The 22,076-nt window shown below is 45.0% G+C and overlaps 1 protein-coding gene across 3 annotated transcripts in view; it reads left to right on the top strand.

The window, feature by feature from the left end:
* Window positions 1-22,076, top strand: part of MMEL1 (membrane metalloendopeptidase like 1) — a 1,408,056-nt gene that overhangs the window by 1,133,263 nt on the left and 252,717 nt on the right. For all 3 annotated transcript variants that reach the window (XM_069610215.1, XM_069610216.1, XM_069610217.1), the window contains exon 12: window positions 17,911-18,004. In XM_069610215.1, the coding sequence (XP_069466316.1) occupies window positions 17,911-18,004 (94 nt within the window). The remainder of the gene's footprint in view (window positions 1-17,910; window positions 18,005-22,076) is intronic.

The raw sequence follows: 22,076 nt of genomic DNA, 5'->3' as shown, positions 1-22,076 counted from the left end.
GCCATGAAACGGTCAAAGAACCTTGATCTCTGACTCTCAAAGAACGGACAAACCGTGAAGAGGTGCTTTAAAGTTTCTTTCCTTTCGTTTATATCACAGAATCGACACATTGGAGACTTTATGTGATCTGGATCTCTAATGGAGAGGATTTCGCCAGTCGGGCATAGATTAAATTGTATGCGCATACAAGCAAATCGTAGACCAGGTCCTGGGCATTTGATTATGTAAGGCTGGGGAAAACCTCTCTTCCTGGTGTCTAGTGCTAACTCCAAATGTAGGGATAGTTTTGCAACTTCCTCAAGTGTCAATATCCAGTCATTTAATCTCAGTTCCTCTTTACTGATGCTGGAACAGTTAGTAAGTCGTCAGGTTACGTTTCCGATGCCTTATTGAGAGCCACACCTTCTTCTTCCCATGCGATGATAAAAGGGTTGGATTTCTTCAGAAGTCCTTGCTGTATGGCTGCTATCATAGGTGCCACTGGCGGTCTCAAACATTTCCCATATAAGGAGAGCTTTTTCCATTGGACGGCCATTCTTAGTGAATTTAGACCCAATTCCTTCCTTATAAATTGGATTGGAATTGACAGTAGGAGCCACAAGACTTTTTTCCAAAAATAGCGTTCGGCTTCACCAACTCCATACAAGAATGTTGAGTCTCCTTTGGACCCATGCAATACACAGGCAGTGCACAGACGAATTTTACAACAGATGAATGAATATGTATTACGGTAAGAATGTCCCCAGGGCTAAAACTCTGAAACTGTATGGCAACGTTTTTTAAGCTTATCCCAATCACACATTTTCCGATATTTAGTTTCTCGTGAATGACTTCAATGGAACTTTGGACTCAACATTCCTTCTGTAGCTTAATGCCCTGTATCAAATTCCGATTTTTGATGAAACTTGTATTGCCAGACACAATATCCTTTATCGAGGTCCTGTTTTGAACAGTGTTATGCTGTGCACAACATCCCCCATGGCCACCTGCTGGATTTAAGCCTTGAGCATGGCCAGACTAGCAAAAAATGATTGAGGGATATGGGGCGAATCACCCCCTATAGATGCCTCATAAACCTATTCATGTCCATCCATACTGAACTACATTAGTGATGATGTCACTGGAGGTTGGTTGAGACCCCTAATGACTCACAGCTGTGCAAGTGAACAGAGTTTGGGAAAACGATGGAAAGCAGTAGACTGTGCTGCTGTCTGGGAGTGAAGTTCCAGTGGAGTGCAATGTTGGGGAAAATCACTGTTGAGATCGCACTCTGCTGGGACCATGGTCACTTTGAGATGAAAGAGAAACTGTCAGTCTCATACAGCAAGGGCGTTGCTAAGACACCCCCACCCAGGTGGAAAGTTGGATGAGCCAACACGAATTCCAAGCCATGATCACGAGACAGGAATAACATTAAGATGACAGCGCAAAGGCGCCGAGAGGCTAACACAAATGCAACGAGGTGGAACATTGAATTGAGTGTTAAATGTATGAGATAGAAACAAAATAAAGTTAAACGGCGCTGCTTTGTAGAAATTTGAGTAAGATCCCAAAGATTTTCGAATTTGAAAAAGAAGTCAAGGGGGACAAACACTGCGAAATGAATAAAATCCCAAAATGTGGAAATCATGAGGGAACCTAGGATATAGGACAGAATATGAGATGTTAAAGTTTAAAGAAATATGACATCTGATAGCTATAGAGACCTTTGGAGCTAAAGGAAGTGGAGACAAAGATGAGAGGTTTGTGGGAGGGCATTGCAAACCCACTAGATCTTTGAAAGGTTTGAAGCATTGAAAACATATGAAAGATTCGAAATGCTGTAACTCATTTTAGGAATTATAGGCACCCATACCGATCTGTTATAGAGTAATAAAAGCTCATAAAATGTAATCAAGCAGGGCTTGACTGGGAACCCGAAAATGGACTTGGAAATGTTTTTCAAAAATGCCGCATTTGGCACCATTCTAGCAAGCACACGCATGCCATGTTTTGATGGTTCTCCCACAAGAACAAGTGGGTACAAATAGTCAAAGCAAATGTTTCGACAATAGGGATTAAAAAGAATGTAAATATAAGAAAAAACTGACATATAATATTTGTTAAGAGTGAGGCATACCATACTGGAAGCTTTAACACACATTATTTACTTCAAATGGATATAGAAAATGAGCAGGGAGGGAAGGAAGGGGACACGGTGCCTGGGAAAGAGGGTAAGAGGATTAGAAAACCAAGGTACCCACAGAAAAGAGGCCCACTGGGGCATCTCCAGTGTTCCCTGTATGCCAGTCCATCCCTCTATGCAAGTGCTCAAGCTGAGAAAAGGGGAGTAAGGCATGACACTACTCCTCGGGTCAATGAAGGAGATTAATGAAGGAGGAAAACACAGAGAGCCCTGCACTGCCAGCTGTAGGAGAAGGCGGACGAATTCTTGCTCATTGTAGGCTAACAGTGGAGTGTCCCTGCTTGGAAATACTTCTTTGGTAAAGCAATGCTTACAATAAGTCACAGTTTTCTGTTTGAGAATGATGTCAGCAAGTTAAATGTGTGTGTGTGTGTGTGTGTCTGTGTGTGTCTGTGTGGGTGTTTGTGTGTATGTTCTGCCACCATATAGCAGGTTTGCCACCCAGTGCCACCTGCTCAGACTTTCAAGGTACTTTAAATGGGAGTGCATCAGGTTGGGCAGTAATTGTCATCACTAGCAGCACTATGGGCCAATTTTAGTCAGCATCTGAACCATTCAGAATGCTCCAAAAGCGTACTCTAACTCCTGATATAGACTGCTCTGCGAACATTCCAAGTACCCCAACTGCTGGGCCTTCTTCGTAGTCCCTCTGCTGCCAGATTCCACACAATAACCTCTTTACTTTCGCCGACCGCCTCCATTGACCTTCTTCGTTTGGCTGCCACTGGCCTCTACAAGTTGATAGCCTCGCTTTTATTTATTTTTATTTATTTATTGCATTTGTTGTACGCCCAAACCCTGCACTATCACGGCGTAGTTACAGACATCTTGATTTTTAAGGGTGCATGAAGAAAGAAATGAGGTTGAAAAGAGCAGATGCCTCCCTCGGGAAGGGTCATGATCAGTAGGAGGAATTACCCAACGCACAGAATAACCCTCTGCTTCACCTTGGTTTTGCGCCACATTTCGATACAGATCCCATGTGCTGCCCTGCTATGGGCGCGCAACGCTCTGTTCTCTAAGAAGCACGCGTTCTGCTCGTTGTATGACATCGACTTGCGTCTGCGTGTGGTCTCCTCTGTCACAGTTCCATATAAATCACTCGGCTGAGTCTTCAGAGTAGCTTGAGTCAAGATGGTTTACAATGGCTACTTTTAATTCCATGTGCTGGCTTGACCGAATGGCCATGGAAGGGAGATTTTTTTACAAGATCTCTGGTGCGCCCACGTGCCCGTACCCCAGGCAGGGACTAGTCATTGCGTTAGCTGTAACAGGACTCTTTCTGGTTCAGATCCGCGCGCTCTCTCCTTTCCTTGCTGAGGTCTGAGAGACTCGTGACCCTTGCATGTAGCAAAGCGCTTTGCGGTTCGGATCCGCATTCTGTCCTTCTCTTGTGTAGTAATATTAACACAAGGTACTGGTGCGTGTGTAGGTTGGCCTATAGGAAGGTGTAAATGAATTAAAGTCCTACCACTGGTCCAAACCTTTGTGCCCCATTTGGGGTAATTACATCTACATATAATTGGTATCCATCATAATGCAAAACATCAAGGAAGGTCATACAAGTTTATATGAATTAGAAACAAGACTTTATGTGCAAAATTCCGTGCAACAAGTGAAATAAAAGCCCTAAACCATGAGGGCAGATACAATCAATAAAACATTTTTAGTTACATGCATATAAAATTCCTTCTAAACATATATTGAAAAATCAGAATGCAGAAATGCTAAACAGAAATTATGAACTTTTGTTAAAAAAGGAAAGGAGGAAATTGGAAAAATCAATGAAGCATAATGAGAAATAAAGAAAGTATTTCTCACAATTTAGTAACATAAACACAGGAAAAAGGTAACAAATACTTTTTTCAATATTGAATGGTCATATTAAGTACCAATGAAACCCCAGTGTGAATATTTGTTAATACAACAATGGGGTGGGGTCTGCCTTCTCTTGTGTAGGCCTGGTACATTCTTACCTCCCGTGTGTTTTTTGTAATGCATTACCTCTCTTGTTCTCAAACATCATCTTGGATGTTGGAAGGTAGATTGTGCAGCTTTTATCTACAGAAGGAAGGTGAGAGAGCAATCTTTACTTTTCACAGCAGCCCAGTGAGGTGACTCATTCCACATGGCTCGAAGGACCAGGAGAGATTCTTTAAATCCACTACATAGCAATGTTAATGCTGATATCTCCATGAGCAATACTAGGGTCTTCCCACAGATGCCTCCCACCGGCTGCCGGGATGTGGTTCTCAGTGGACATGGATGTGTTCCTACCTGAGCCTTGCCAGCACGGGCCACCATTTCCAAAATATAAACCCTCCTCACGTACACTGGTCATGTGGGCGGTCCTCATTCTTCCCAACACGTCTCGTTCAGCAGGGGATGTGCTGCCTCCATTTGGAAAACCCTCTCACCATGCCCTCAGCCAGTCAATTTCTATCTCTTCCATTATCAAGCCGAAGCGCCCCCTCAAACTGGGCTCTTGTCACTGAAAGGTGTTGCTCTCTGCGCACCCTCGCTCTGCTATGTGCTCTGTGCACATGTGGCTGGTGTGAATGTTTTATTCAGAGAAACCTTCGGACCTGCGGAAAACAACCAGAGTTTAAAAGGGGAAGGCCCCGGTAGAGCAAAAAATACACCGGCAACAGCATGACAGATCGGTTGCCTGTTCCCAAAGTCTCAAAAGGAGACTGCTTCCACCTCTTCTGGCCTGCTGCTACACTCTTCCAGCTATGAGACTATCCCTTTTAGGAGATCAAATAGGGATGATTTTAAGCCTTGGGCAGAAGTCTTTGCATCACCAGTCACGGTTACGAGTGTCTCTTCCATCCACTACTCGGTTCTTTACCTTTTGCCAGAGCCACAACCTCCTATGTGAGATGCTCCTCTGATCATTTTTCTCTGTTTCAATCCCTTAATTAAATTCCCATTAACAGGTGGAGTCACATCCCATGACTTTTAAACATTTTATGACAGCGATCATGCCATTATCCCTGCAGCCTCCAGATATTCCTTCTCTGAAACCACTGCAGGCTCCTCCAGCAACCAGGACTCGTCCACCACGACTGGTTTCCCTGCCTATGCTGGTTCCTCCAATCCTGCAGGCTTTGATTGCCACTGTCTCCACCACCTGCCACACACATACTGTCAGCACCGCTAGAGACATCAGCAGATTGATCATCCAATGACCTCCTCCGACCCCAGCAATGACGCACCAGAAGAGGAGGATTTGCTCAGGTCAGTGAAAGTATTCCACAACTGCGTTATTGAGGTGATGGACTTCCTGAAACGTGAACTGACCAAAACCAGAGTCCCGTCAGCTATACTTGCTTTCAAACAAGAAAGGACAGGTTTCCCCTTTAGAGCCTGATGTGATAATGGACGCCAGGACATTATAGTAGTCTGTTCTTCCCACTAATAGGAAGTTAGGCACAAGGTATTGCAATTTTGTGGACACACATGATGGTGGCTCGCATGGTAAAGGGAAGGGCTTCCTCATCATCAAACACCTATGCCACTTCCTCAGCCCCTCCTGGTAAAGAGGAAAAGGCTTTGAATTCCATGGGGAAAATAGTATACCTAAATCTTCAGCACAGCAAAGCTAATGCTTATGGAAGGACATTGCCATGTTTGATACCGACCATCCTCTGGACAAGAAGGAGCCCTTCTTAGCAGAGATTGCAGATGCACAACGAGTAATTTACATCTGCTCGAGTCACTTGAGTGTCATGTGTATAACAGAGGTTTTGGTCTCGGTTTGGACTTCGATCTCAGAGAGGGGTATTGTTAAATAGCACAAAGCTCATCAAAGATGCCCAGATGCCCAATAGAAGGTCACATCAATGGCCTTTAATAGAACACAAACACGGATGCTCCACACACCAACAGATAAAATAAGCCAACAATGTCACCACCACATTTCTTAGCCTGGCAAGAATTCCTCCACACCTTCTGTTCAAAAAGGGACACAGCACACTCCTTCCACAGATTCCAGCTACTAGTCCCTCTAACAAGGCTGCTTGAACCGGAGAGTCTCATGATCTTTTCTTCTCAGCAGAGGAAGAAACAGAGGACCACAGACGATGGTTCCCCTCCTCTGGGATATCTTTTATTAAGCAAAGGTAATTCTATCTTGTAACCCAAGAAGCATCCCTACACCGTTGGGTGGCTGGATCCTCATATTCCAGCGAGTCGGGAGTCTCTTCTTGCAGGATCCTCTTCTCTCAAACTCCCACTCTTGCTCCTCCTCCTCACCAACAACTCTCATTAAATCTCTTGTGAGGTTGACAAGTTTCTCTGTTTGAGGGTAAGAGAGGTGGTTCCCCAACCAAAAACAGCAGGGGCTGTACTCCCAAAACGTCATTGCAGGGTTGCAGAGTATCCGAGAACTTTCAGACCTCAACTCTTTTCTCCTGAACAAGAAGTTTACAATGGTTATGCCAGGCCAGCTCAAATCAGAACCTTTACCTAGAACGGGCACTGTATCCGACACCCAAAGGATTCCTACATGCACATTCCTATTTGGCTTTCTCACCGGATAGATCTCAGATGTGCAACAACCACTCACCTCTACCAGTTCAGGGTGGTCACTTAAGGACTGAGGGTCGTCCTCAAGGTATGGTTTGGCATGCATCAAGGTGGAGTCCACATCTACCTAGACAAGTGACTCATCTAAGCCAGGGACCTGATGAAGCAGTTCATTCCCGTCACCAAATGCTGAATTTTTTGTTCCCCTTGAGTGTGTCAGTAAACAGCAGCCAATCAGCAATGTCTGTGCCCTAAACTCTTCTCTACATAGGATTTCTGTGGAACACCAAGCAGGGCTGGGATTTTAAAACCACACCAAGAATTATAATAACTACTTTTTGTATAGTGCTACAAACACACAGGTATCTAAGCGCTGCAATAACAGTTGTGATTATTATCCAACTGTGTGGTGCTCAATTTATCAACCTCGGAAGGATGAAAAGCTGAATTGGCCCTGCCAGGATTCGAACCTGCATCAGTAGGTTGCGCACAGATGTCAGAACAAGCACTCAACTCGCTGTGCTATCTGACAAGTTCTATCTGACATTAAGGACCTTTGGTCCAGTATTACTCATTTACTGTAAGAGCAAAATCTTCGAATGCAGACCTGCCTCAGGTTTTTATTTTTATTTTCGCAGTAGATATATGTGAGGAGTGGTTAAGGGAATTAATTATGTAATGCGGGTAAGGGGCCCTGCGGGGGATCTACCTATGCATATAACTGTGAAAATCGGGAAAAATAAATGTGCATTTTTGCATTTGATATTTTTCATTTGCAGTGATCAGACAGAGTTCCCTTTGGTCCACTGGGACAATCATGCTGGAGGCCTCAACTGTCTGTCCCATCACATTCCAGAGAATGTTGGGACTCATGGCTTTTTGTGTTTTGATGGTTGCGCCTTTGAGGCTGTACACGTGACGGAGTCAAGTACTCTTGGCTGCGAACAGGAATGAGGAAGGGACTCCCCAATCTATCTAGTGTTTTATTCAGAAATACATCAGGGATGAAAATCTGTTGTGGAACTTCCCCTTCAATCTGACAGGTAGGAACCCCTTTTTTTCAACAGGACATTTATTGTTCAATGACAACAAATCATTCTGGGCTGATTGCAGTGAATCCCATTTAAGTCGATGATCAGTTGGGCCCCTCTTAATAAAGAAAATATATACAAAATGCTCTAAGAAAACATATACAAATGCTCTAATTGAAGGCTGCCTTATTGGTACCCACATCTTTCCTCCCCTCTTTTTGAGGTACAAAGTTTCTCCTTCAGGTATACAATACAACAACAATATTCCACTTCAACAAGGAGAGGGCAACAGATCCTCTGCAGTCAGCTTAAGAAAGTTTTGGAGACCAGCCACCAAGAGTGACATTGTCCAGTTGCAACTCATCTAGACAGTGCCCTCAAAGTCAAAGCAGACTGCTTCAGCACATTCAAGTTGCCCCCCTATGAAGGCCCTCCAAACAATGTTCTGAACAGTAGGGCTGCCAAAGTGTGGACCGCTTTGCAAGTCGGGAAAACAGGAAATGTACAAAGAATGTCTCCCAAAAAAAAGGGTGGAATTCCTGGTAGATGCCTTCCTGTTGCAGTGAGAGGACAGGTTCCTTTATGAAATCCCCCGCTTGCCCTACTTGTGAAGGTGATACACAAACTAGGGCACAACCAGGTTTGCTACATAAACTTAATGGAAACCCTATGGCCAAGGACTTGGACCTCTCAGCAAAGCCCCCAGCCCACTCAAAGAGATCTCTTATCACAGAATGGGGGCATCATTCCTCATCCCTCCCTTCAAGGCCATGTCCTTAGCTGCTGGTCTCTGCTGTATTGTCAGCTGGGACTGTCAAAAGAGGATCTGAACAGTTGGATGGCATTCACAAAAGACTCAACTAGAACCCAGTATCCCAGCAAATGGACAAGGTTATGTTACTATTGTTTGGACAATTGGTCAATACTTTGACCATATGTCTGGCCATACTGGATCTTCACATCTCAAGGCAGCAATATGGATTCCACCCGGGCCTACCCAATGACTCTCAATGTCAACACATCCTCAGAGTGAGTTGATAGTTCCTTGTCTAACTCACTTTGATGACCTTAAAAAGTATTCCTAGATGTACGGTACCGCCCTCCCCTTTCTGGGAACTTAATGTAGTTCTCTCCTCTTTAGCTCACACAACTTTAGAGCTCATCACATCTACTGATATTAACTCTGAAAATGAAAATGGATCTTCTGATGACTGTCACCTTGGAGCACAGAGTTAATGAGCTCTATGTGTCCTGATGATAAATCCCTGTCTTCACTTTTTAACAAGGACAAGGTGTTGCTTCGGATTCACCCTCACATCCTCCCAAATGCAGTTTCTGAATTCAGTGAGCAAGAAAAAAATCAGAGAGTTTTCCTTTGCGCCCCAGAATCGGGGGCCAAGAGAAACCGCCCAATCTGCCCGGCAGCAGAGCTCTCAAGTGATGCCTTGAAAAGGCGGAGGACTTGCACTCATCTGATCTGCTTTTTGTAACACACTTCAGTCAAACAGCAGGTCACAAAGTGACTAAAATGACTGTAGCCTGCTGGGGTGGTGGGGGATGATTGCATTTTGCAAAGTTACTCAATCAGGAACACTTCTCCATTTAAGCAGCTTCATGACCATTTCGTCTGGGCTAAAACATCCTCAATGACCATCCAGAGGCAGGCATGTCCCTCTTGAGGACATTTACAAGGCACCTAGCCGGGCCACTCCTCATGCTGTCTGTAAGCACTCTAGATTTCAGTTCTAGGTAGATGCTTGTTTTGGCCAGGTTGTTCTCCATCAACTGTTTGGTTTGGTGGTTCCATCTGCTCTGGCTTATCTATGACTGTATCTCCATCGTCCGTGTTCAAGGGTGATATGCAAACTCCCACAAGGATGGAGGAAAAGTGATAGCATTGTTTTGCTTTGTTTTTAAATGAGAAACGGTGAGCCCAGTAGGTGTGCACAATTTCTCGTGTAAAAAAAACTACAATCCAAGATGATCACCATCAAAATACTAGAGGACACTGCATGAAGTCTCTTTTACATTGCCACTGATAGCCATACTTGAGAGGGGTGAGGAAAATGGATGATAGGACAGGTTATTATGCATTGGGGTGGAGGAATGTTGCAGGGGCATTTAGGGGGGCAGCAGATGTTAAGTGAGGCAGAGGGGCCAGGTGGGCTCTGAGCCTATCCGAGGGCTCAGAATACCTGTGTTTATTAGTGGTAAATGCCTACATTCCAAGACGTTTTCATCAGGTAATATTTGCCACGTTGTGACATGCATCTAAATGTACAGTTTATAAGACAGTTTTGAAGCTGATTGATTGTACTTTCTGTGCCGACACGTGTTTCAACCATGGGTTTTTCTCAAGGGAAAATTGTGTACATTTCTTGTCCCATTTGGGTCTGTTTCTGCTGTATGTTCTGTTTCACAGAACATAACTCCCAAGCAGGGCCTGCAGGAGCTCTGTCCTCAGGAACGCTACATGCGGGCATCAGGAAAAGCAACAAGTCAAACAATGTCCACCGATACATGGATAAACTTAAGTGTATATGTTAGCGCAGAGATTCACAATTCCATCAAGCTCCAAACAACAAAACCCTGCCTACATTCCAAGACCTCTGCCTGGTAGGCTGAGGCGCGCTCGGCTGCAAACACTCTTAAAATGTACTTCATTCCAGTACATTATTAGAAATAATACCAACAGGACAGTGGGTGCCAGTTGTGTGGGTAAGTTTGATTACTTGGTGCAATAAGTAACTGGTAGATTTAAGCGGTACTACTGGACCAAATCTGTTCAGTTTTTCTTAATAATTTGTGAATTTTAACTTGCAAATGTTGGCTGCTTTCTTCGTGCCCAGGTGTTTTTTAGTCACTGTCTGACCCTGCCCAGGGCTTGGATGGATTACGAGTGACTCTTCATGGATCCATGATGTCCTCATGGAGACCATTGGGGGTCCTCTCAAAAAGTGCATTTTTGCAGTGCAAAGTCCGAGCAAAGTGAGTGCATAGTCATTTTTGTAGTACAAAATGATTTTGACTGGACTTCGCACAGTTCCATGAATCAGGCGGTGTGTCGGCAGTGAAAAGACAATTTTGAGCAGTGCAAAGTCAATTTGAACAGGGCAAATATCCCATGAATCGGGCCCTATATATTCCCATGATGTCGACGTGCTCAGCAGCCTGGTCATAGCTGCCTTTGTCTATTTGCACAGCCTGAAAGGAACGTGATTCCCAAGCCCAAACATGTCTTTCCATGACTGAGTGGCATTTTCATCAAAGACATGCTGTCAGTGATCTAATGACACACACCTCGCTCTCTAACATGTAACAGCTGCAGTCTGAGGACTTCTTAGCTCATAAAACAACCTCGAGCACCACTTGTAAACAGAGACCCCCCTACCACCCTCCTCCAGACCCCTCTGCATTTGGTTCGCGTTCTGCTCTTCTCTCCTCTCGCTGCGTTCTGGTCTCCATTATGGATATGCGCTCCTCTTTTATGGCGCGCGCTTGCGTAAGCGCCATCATAAACACTACATAAATCACTTGCTCAATGTCCACAGAGCATCGGAAGTTCAGAGGGTCCCTATATTACCCTTAGTGTGTATGGATTGGAATGGCCCTTGGTCCATGCAAGGGAAACAGATGCAGATCAAGTTAAAGGATGCACTTTTTTTTTCGGCGACTACCCATTCCCTGTTCCCAGCACAGTAAAAAGGCATATCATGACAGAGGGTGGCGCAAGCTGCATTTGCATGTGGCATGTCCAAGATGAAATGCAATCTGAACCACCTGGCAGATTTGAGTGTTGTGCAATGTGGGTGGTGGAATTCTGCAAGTTGAGTGAGGGGGGCCCGCAGTTACCACCTAGCAGTATAACAATACACCACCTAGCAGTATAGCAATACACCACCTAGCAGTATAACAATACACCACCTAGCAGTATAGCAAAACACCACCTAGCAGTATAACAATACACCACCTAGCAGTATAGCAATACACCACCTAGCAGTATAGCAATACACCACCTAGCAGTATAACAATACACCACCTAGCAGTATAGCAAAACACCACCTAGCAGTATAGCAATACACCACCTAGCAGCATAACAATGCACCACCTAGCAGTATAGCAATACACCACCTAGCAATATAACAATACACCACCTAGCAGTATAGCAATACACCACCTAGCAGTATAGCAATACACCACCTAGCAGTATAACAATACACCACCTAGCAGTATAGAAATACATCACCTAGAAGTATAGCAATATACCACCTAGCAGTATAACAATACACCACCTAGCAGTATAGCAATAAACCACCTAGCAGTATAACAATACATATGCTGCTTTGTGTTGAGAGAAATGTGCAGTTGTCTGCAATTGAATACTCCCGGTGGCTTCCAAAATACGGAACTCATTTTCAAACTCAGGGTTACGGAAGGCCATCTCCTTGTCAGGAAATACCAGAGAAAACATCTTCCACAATAAGCTGTCTTTGCACATGTTGCTGGCTCAGTTCTGCTGCAGTTCCTTCAGAGCCGGGAGGCCACATCTTCTCGTGAATATGGTGCTTTAGAAGAATCCCTAACATAACATAAGATTACGTCACCTGGGCTCTTTTCCGCACAGTGGAGGTGGGGGATCCTCTGGTAGGTGCGCCCATCTCCCTTACCTTCTGTTCCAGTCAATAAGGGCTCGCTGATATAGCAAGATCAGTCTTATATGATAGAGCATTTGTTTTGGCAGGATTGTAATATAGCTCACTTTTTGAAATGTCACATGTTGGAGGTAGTCACCCTTCCATACATTATAAGCATAATGTAAGTCACCATGACAGGAGGCCATGGGAGATGTGACAAATCTGGGAAATGCGTCCCTTCTTCCAAAGGTGGAGCCACCCCCTTTGAGGCTAAGGAGAGGAGACCACTCGGTCAAACCCTCCGTAGGGGTTTGGGAAAGCGGGACTTTGCTGGGAGTGACTCCCTTTTAGGTGACAAGGACTCTCATTCACATGTGAAAGTACCTATAAAGGAAACAATATATGCATACCTGGGAATTCAAGAAAATGACATTTCCTTTAATCATGGGACTCAAAACAATCTTTACAATAGGTACAGATGTTTGGTTCAAGGCAACAATGGTTGCCATGAGGACATGACAGCTCATGCTGTCCAGCCCGCCCCCTTTTGGTAACGGGATACAGACAAGAAAGCTGTCTATCTTGACTGGAGGAGAATAGATCCACGGAGGTGAGCCAGTGATGTACACACATCAGGCAGAGGTGTGGCTATGCTTGTCAGCAGAACCAGCTGCTACAGAGAGCAGCATTGGCGAATGAGTGAGAGGCCATATAGCAGGTGATGAACCACAATACCACCGTGAGACCAGGACCGAGAAAGCCCGGTGTCGGCTGGAGGCGTGACCACGCCAAGGAGGTGGTGGGCGGAAAGCCCAAGCAACGATACTGAGCCCAGTCCACAACAGAGTAACAACTCCTTCACTTGCAACAGTGAAGGAGCCGTCAAATAAGAAAATGCTGAACAACCCTGCGGAGGACACCGGAGAGCGGAAGAAGGAGAGAAGTCACACGAGTGGAAACCGCCTCACTGGAGCGAGCCCCCTGTCAGAGAAGGTACGCGAGGTGCTCACAGTGGAGGGAGAGAGAGAGACCAGAGGAGAGCAAGGGAAGTGGAAAGGATTGACCCAACCCTGGGTCATGGGCTCACAGGCCCTAAGGAAAAGGAACATTTTCTTAAAGAGAACAACGATGAATGGGTAGAAGGCCTGGCTATAATATAAAATCGAACAGAGTATAGTCATTATGCCAAACCAGCGAGAAAGTACCTGAAGAGGGGTTATCAGCAACCATGGAAGATAAAGCTCAAGAAAAAGGAACAGTCTCATGAAGAGGACTGCAAAAGTGCAGAACACCTTGTTACCATACAGAAGCAAGCGGATTATAAACATTGTGCCAAACCAGAGGGAGAGAACCTGAAAAGGAGGTATCAGCAGCCCTCTAAGACAAAGCCTGATAGAAAAGGAATAGTCTCGTAAAAAGAGCAATTGTGAAAGGGCAGAACACCCAGTCACAAAAACGAATCAAACAGAGTATAGACATTTGGCCAAACCAGGAGAAGTGTATCTAAAAGGGGATTCTCAACAACCCCGGGAGATAAATAAGAGTTCAAGATTGGGGCAACCAGTCGAACCTGAAGAACACAAAGAGATACGACTATAACAGGCTGAGGAGAAAGCAAGTGACAAGCTAAGCGTGAAACATAGAAAGAAATACCAAACCAGGAGCTATCCCTTCATCTATACCAAATCAAAAGTTGAATATTTTCTGGAACTTGAGACTTTGCGGTTGTTTGGACAATGTTTTTTTTGTGAACTCTTCTTTGGTTGAATAGAATAATTAGTAAAGCTAGGAAGAAATATCTCACAGACCGACGAGAGGTCAAGATTACACAAACTCTAGAAGTTGTGTATTCTTTAGTGGTAGGATCAGGTAGAAGATAGGTTTGGATGGAAGACTTTATTTATTGTTTTGATGAGAACCCTAGTACAGTTTTGTAGGCAGGGAATCTCCCTGTAGCAATAGGGACAGAAAGGCATTTCTTTCATTTGATATTAATGAATCTTGTTGAACACAATGTCTTCTGGTCCGAGTCCTTCTTCTGGTCCACCACATATGATGTCAGAAATGTAAACTAGTTACCCGACACAGAGTCGGACCTTCAGCCAGGTCGTATGGACAACTCTATTGACCATCTTCCAACGATAGGATGCTGAGATGTAATACCATCCTTGTGAGTGAGACCCAAAGACCTTACATTAGAGAAGCAGGGGCTTACATCCTTCTCCACTATAGATTCAGAAGACGAAGAAAAACCTACAACCACTCCCTTGGAAAATATATGATAGAAAAACCAGACCCCAGAATCGACATCACTTCTCTCTCGAGACTCCCATAGAGAGGATTATTGAAAATCAGCCAGGGCTGACCAACGGCACGAGAAGAACCCTAACCGATTAGCGATAGGCCAAACTCTTCTGACTCTCCCACACTCTGAGTTCTACAACCCTACCATTAGGGAGAAGACATATGTGCATTTTTGTTATACATTTCAAAAGGCTAGCCCTCCAATGTCAATAGGACGAGGCCCTTAAGGTTTGCTATTTTGCCCCTCTATTGAGGTGAGAGCTAAATATCTCATATCATAATATTAATCCCATGGGGCTGCCAGCTTTCAAGAGATAAAAACTGCCCTCCTAGGAAGGCTGGGACAAACTGATGGATTTTCCTGACTAAACTTCAGAAGCATACAATTACTCCCCAATGAGGGCCCGATAGAATTGGCCGGACGAGTACAAAATTTGCTCGGCCAATGGTTGGGAAAGAAAAGTTTAACCAAAAATATTAGAGGCTGTGGCGCTGGAGCAGTTTATTAACACTCCACCCCACCCTCTACAGAGATTGGTTCTCCAGCAGCCAACCACTTCCCTTGACACAGCAATCCAAAAGCCCAAGCCCACTCTGAGTCTTTTACATATGTTAGAAATGAAAGGAAGCTGGCAGAACCTCGAAGGGAGCCTGAACCCTGCAACAGACTCTATTCTATGGAGGTCTATACAAGGTCTGACAAACCCTCCCATAGTAGAGCTAACTTTAAAGAAGAGATTATCCAGAAAACTTTGCCTTTCCCAGTGCTAAACGCAAGGGTAACCCCAGGAGAAGACATTGGAGGGGGGAAACCTCTTGTATCCACCATGTGCTTCTCCTGTGAAGAAAAATGTCATTTCACTCGAGTCTGCCACAAAAATCTCATCAAGGCACCCATGGATATGAGGTGACCAGGAACAGAAGATTGGCTAGGAGAGGGTGAAGTCAGAGAAGAAGACACAGAAGAAGCTAAGGTGTGTTACTGCACCCCTCATCCCTGACCAAACTCAGGAAACATTTGTAGATAAGGAACAACCATTAGGGTGGAATTGGGGAAAAGGTAACCTCTGAGGTTGACAACCTAGAAGAGGGGAGCTCCTTTTTAACAGATAGGGTATGCAATAAATCCAGGAAATTCGACCCTTCTTCCCAAGGTGGAGCCATCCCCTTGGAGGCTAGTGAGAGGAGACCACTCAGTCAAACCCTCCCTAGGGGTTTGGGCAAGTGGTACCTTACTGGGGGTGACTCCCCTTTAGGGGGCAAGGACTCTGATTCCCATTTGGATCTTCCTATAAAGGAAACAATACTCAATATACAATGTCTTCTGGTCCGAGTCCTTCTTCTGTTCCGCCACAGAGGCCACAGAGGCCACAGGCCCAGTGTCTTTGCTAGGTCACAGAGCTCAGAGGTAACTTGCGCTATTCTTTATATCCACCTTCAGGGTCAGACAAGGCCATAAAATTGCCTGAGACACCAATGAAAAAGTGGCCCGCAGTTGCAAATTACTATTCATTCCTTTTGTGACACTGTTTGAATAGTAAGAAAGGGGAAGTTTTTTTTATAAAGTGTGGTGCAATTTGTGCCTTTTAAAGAATATTTATTCAGCAACACATTTTAAAACTACTAGCCGCAGAGTGAATGAACTCATCAAACTGGTCCAAATTGGCCAGAAAAAGTGGCCCACTTTGACTAAAAAAAACGCCAGAGCAGCATTTTATGTTTTTGGTTTGGCCATGGTCCTATTGCCATGTAGGCCAGTCCGAGCTGATTCACCTGTCCTTCAGGAATATAGATCCCTGGGCAATGTAATACAATTTAAGTTCTTTTTTCTGACACTCCATTAACTAGAAAACTATATTAACTAGCACCCGTCATTTTTGGTAATAGTGTCCTATTTAATAAAATGACGGAGAGCAAAGAGTGGAGGCCAAATAGCCAAGATTATATTTGGAAGAGGGCAACTAAACAGAGCTGAATGCCAAAAATCCCCGTTATTATTTTTGTTTCATTTTCTTGCCCTCTGTAAACTGGAATATGAACGTTTGATTGTCTAGCATGTTGGTTTATCCAGTATTACTCGGTCACCAATGAGGGTGGAAGAAATGTTTTTACTGTATTGTGTGTTTTAGTAACAATGGCACAAAGTCTGTGGCAACTGACATGTTTACATATCACTCTTTTCAGTTTGTGTCAAAATGGCTCTAAAGCCTCATATGCTGTCTCTGTTCCCCAGTAGTGCTAGAGCACTCAGAGGTAGGGTCAAACGAAAGGTCAAACATCTTCCTTCGTATTGGTGAGGGAAGGAAAATGGCATGCTGATACAAGATCTGACTCTTTGTCCCGGAAGTGTTGGGCCTTTAAAGCAACAGTGTTCGGCTGGCTGCACACTGTCTTCCTTCACTATGTGTGAGTATAGTGGTACAACCACTAGATGCTGGAATGGAGGGCAGGGACACTGGCACATCACTTGTCATCTGCAATAAATTATTATTGGGGAGAACCTCCAAACAAAACTTATGTCTCAACATGTAAGTAAAAAGAAAATACCTGACATAATATTTTTCTCACATATTATGAAGATTAAGTCCAAGGAATAAAAAATAAAAAAAGTATATTTCTGTTGGTACTATTTTCTGGTAAAATCTTTACCTTACTTCAAGGTATTCATTGTTGCAATGCCCAGAACAAAAGTGGCAAAGTCTCTGCAAGGTAGTTCGAACCACTGCTAATGAGTACTTGGGCCTCATTACGACCCAGGCGGTAAGTTACCGCCTGGGCCGTGACTTTACCACCATGGCGTAAACTACGTTTACGCCATGGTGGTAGGCGGACTTACCGCCCCATTCCGAGGTCGGCGGGGCGGTAAGTCCCCAATCCCCATTTACCCTTCCCCATTCCCATTTTTGCCCCATAGGGCATAATGGGAGTGGGGAAGGCGTTAATTACGCCACCGTAAATTACGGTGGCGTAATTAACTCCATGGTCCCTTAGCGCCATGGCTTTTAACACCTGCTAAAAGCAGGTGTTAAATCCGCCATGGCGCTAAGGGACCTCGTACTCAGGCGGTAAGGGTCGGCGCTGTTTACGCCGCCGTAAACCCCTTACCGCCTGAGTCGTAATGAGGCCCCTTGAGTTTTCCATCAATGGGCAGAGAGAAGCCATTGGCTGCCACCCTCTGTTGATGTTTTAAGATTTGGATTCTGTTTTTTTGTTTTTTTTAATGCAGCACTATCCAGAACTACCTCGTTTGGCGGCTGGTTCTTGACCGGGTCAGCAGCTTGAGCCGAAGATTTAAAGATGCACGAGCCAACTATCGAAAGGTAATCCAGAATGAGAAATAAATGTATTTATGTGTTCATTTAAATGTTTTTGTGAAAGTGCTTAATACTGTCGAATTGCCACCTAAAAATGCCTGAACGGGAAAAGCAAAAGAAACATAGAGCTAGTGTAGGCAGATGCAGATATTGAACGTTAGTTATGTTGCAGGCTCTGTTTCCTACATACCTAACTTGGTGGGTTCAATGGCTGTATGCAGACGGGATAAGATATCTCAATACACTTTTCCTGAATTTACAAAAATGATTTAAACATTCAGGTTCTGGAAAGGTGGAGCTATGCAACCTGCACTTGACAGGACCAACTTTTGATATGTTTGTAGTGTGTAGAGTAAAAAGGAAGAGCAAAGTTGTCAGGCTGGGTGACAGAGCTAAGACAGATGTGACAGGTATTCCAAGGTTGATTGATGGGTGTGGGACAGCCAGCTCATTACCTTCAATGGAGTTGTGAAATAATCAGAACGCTGAGGTGGTTCTTGTATCATCTACATGCTAAGCCTGTAGATGATACTGGGACCATAGCTCTGCACGCTGTGATTTTAGAAATAATCTGGTTGGGAGCGCATACGTATTATGTCTCAGTAATCCAGCGAGGATACTACTATGCCAATGTAGAATGCACTTGTCTAAGCACGGAGAAGATGATCTTTTGTTGCAGTAATCCAGAGGGGACAGTATCAGGTAATATTATCCCCACCAATAATATTGCCATATAAATGGTTGTGAGGGAAGGCCATAGACGAAATTATTAGTGGGCATAATTTATGGGGTTATTGGGACCAGGGTCTGTGCGGTGTCCCCCGCTCCATTAAAAGAATGATGGGGTTTGCGGGGGTGTACCCCGCAGGTTCCATGTCTTAATATTACCGCAAAAATACAACAATATACTTGTATGTTTTTTTTGCGTGGATATTAACACATGGAACCGAGGGGACACCACTATTGCAAGCATGGGCGATATTTTCCAAGTGAGGAGTAGAAGAGGGGTGGTTCTCCTGGACCAGGAGTCCATTCTTGACAAATGTGTTCACTTCGGATCAACAGAAAGAGAATTGTCTAAAATGGCTCAGATCATGTTCACTGTTTGCAAAGTATTGCTGTGTCTTAAACTGTCCATCTCACCTCGCGTGTTAATAGAACAGGGTCTCTCTCACTAAAGGAAAATGCAAGTTACAACACAATAAATAAGTGAACTAGCAGACTAAATAAGTATATAACTAGTGGTGAGCATTGTGGAAATACTAAACCTTGAATATTCCACTGAAACCGTAGACTATCTGACCATTCCAAATGTCTATCAGGTGGGAGCTTTAATCCGAATCCGCGAGGGTTGTGGAGTAATTGGAATATTTACAGACAGCTTGATTGCTCTGATAGGTTGAGAAGACTGGCCACTGGTCCTATTACATGACACAGGCCTGCCATAAGTCTAGTACTGCCTAGGGCTGACGACTTCCCAAGCCAGAAGCACCCTTCCTTTAAGGAGGTAGATGTTAAAATGGATTTCTGGACTCTGTCCTGGAGGGGCAGAGGTTCAGAAGGCCAGCCTAGTTTCTCGGAACAGGGTAACCTCTGGACAAGCCAGACCAATCAAGGTAGCGATCGCGGCGGTCAAGACTAGGTCTCAAGAGGGGTGAGGGTGACTGAAAGCCCGCAATGAGCACACAAAGCAAGGACGCTTACAAATTACTCCAAGCAGGTGTTATATTAAAAATATAGACACATTTATTACAAGGCCTTTGTAACATTGACCATAGTAAAGAATCACGATAAAACTCAAGTAAACCAACACATCACAATCAAATACATTATATATACAATTACCGAAGGGTCTAAAGAGTTCGAAGCACGAAATATGCAGACCACCTAGATGGGGAGGAAAACAGACAGTGCAAGTAATCATTAGACCCAGTTCGCCTTCAGAGGCCACCTAACTAGAAGGAAGCCCGAGCCCTACGAAGAGTGGAGCCTTGTGCTCAAAAGTACCTGCACACGCTGGTGCCAATGGGCCAAGGGGAGTCTCTTCAAGGAAGTCAGGCAGTTCAGAGTGGTGAACAAAGGAGGGCGAACAGATCTCCGCTACTCAAGCGCGGCGTCCACTTGCGGGCAGAAGCAGAGCGCGAGTGCGAAAAAGGTGTGCTGTTTAACACAGCGAGGAAAAGCTACGGGCTACTGCAGGAGGGCGACCAGTTCCTAGCGTTGCTACTCACCGGTCCCCGATTCAGGCAGACCCAGGCTTCTCCACGTCAGTTTCAGTGCTGGCAGGTTCAGATACGAGCAGGGGACATCTCGGCGTCGAGTAGATTCCGCGGCAGCAGAAGTTAGAGTTGAGGATGTCCCAAGCGCAGTGAACCCACACAGATTGTTACCACAGCAGGGCAACGCAGCACCCTGTGTATTTCAGCCTAATGCACACTTCTTACTTCAGACCTGGGAATGCCAAGTATACGAATCATGTGAGAGTGTCAAGGACTCAGAATACAGCAGCAACCTGACGGCGGTTACAGAGCAAGACTCCTGGGTAAGCTGGTCTGTCCACTGGATGGCCCAGAGACACTTCTGAAGGCTTACGTGCAGGAGATGATGAAGATGCCGAGAATAGTTGTTCCCACTATTCCAATGGGTTGAAGTACCAGTACAGGCCTTCTCGTTCGATCAGAGGCAGAATGGTTTCACAGGGCGACAGCAGTGCAGAGGAGCAGTCCTTCAGCGGGTCACCAGCAATTCCTCGGTTCAGCCTCTTAGTTGCAGGATACTTGGTTCCTGTATCCGTCGTTCGTGAGAACTCAGGAGATCGACATGGTAGTGGTGTTTCCAGCCTCCTCTTATCCAGAGTTCCCTTTGCGCCAAAACGGAGAGGACCCAATGGGAGATCTGCTCACAAAACACTCACACCATACGTGGACCTGTCACGGACCACGGTGGTCCCAGGCATTCAAGACACACTAGACTCTCTGGCACCCAGGATGTGTATTGGGACCAGACATACCAGCCCACATTCTGGAGGCGCACACAAGGCATGCAGAAACCCGCAAAAGCATCTGTGTTTCCTGAGAAAGTACATGCCCAAATAAGAATGGCCCCGGGTTGGCTCGACCTGGGGGAAGGTGAAGGGGCAAGACGGTCAACGGACAGGACAAAGAACCTTGTGGCATGGCCATTTTTGAAGCCAGGCCACCCATTTTGGCCAAACGCGAGAAGCGCGGTTAACAGGGCAAAAGGGAGTTCAAAAACACAAAGAAACGATCGCTGACACCAGTCCCATCCGTGACATACTTGCACAGTTCGTTATAAATCCATCGAGAGTTTCTAGGGCCTGTAGAATGACTAGAGACCCAAGAGCGCGGTAATGTAAGTTACGGCGCACTCTTGTGCCATGTTGCACGAAAGCTGAAACATGGAAAAAACTACGGAAAACAACGTTTCCCGGTACTCACTGTCTTAAGGGCATGTCAGTTTCCTCGTAAGAATGGAGCGCAAGCCCAGAGGAGTGCAGTGGAAGGCTGCGCTTCTCTGGCAAAGTCTAGATCAGGGTGAAAACAACAGCAAAAGGTTTAGGGGTTGCCACATGGAAGGAAAATTACCTACAATTAAGAAATCTTTCCTAACAGTAGAATGGAAGCTCCACCCCATTGCCTGCAAATTAATGTTCTCCTTATCTAGGCATTGGGACTGCAGTGACTTGCCGTCTTCTGCTCTTTTTTAAAAGCTGGGATATCATGTTGCATGCTCAGAAGGCTACGTCCTCCACCTGAGGTGATATTGTCAAAGACTAGCCTCTCCTCTGACACGTTGTCACTCACCTCCAGACACTACAAGACTGTTGGTACAAGGAGCACACCGCCATTGTGAGAGTGCTGGAGATCTCGGTTGTCAAGAAGACATATCATAAAGGCATTGCAACACCAGGAAATGTGTGTACCCTTTGCTTGTCTCTCTGTGCTGTCCAATGTGTGGAAGGGGAGCATGCTTAAGATCACTGGCTTGCATAAGAATTATCATAAAGACATGCATTGTGATACAAGCACTAACAGGCAAAGGGAGTTGGCTCATCTTG

This window comes from Ambystoma mexicanum, chromosome 8, assembly GCF_040938575.1.
Source record: "Ambystoma mexicanum isolate Mex_15411 chromosome 8, UKY_AmexF1_1, whole genome shotgun sequence".
Taxonomy (NCBI): Eukaryota; Metazoa; Chordata; class Amphibia; order Caudata; family Ambystomatidae; genus Ambystoma; species Ambystoma mexicanum.
This window is presented reverse-complemented; position numbering and strand designations above follow the sequence as displayed.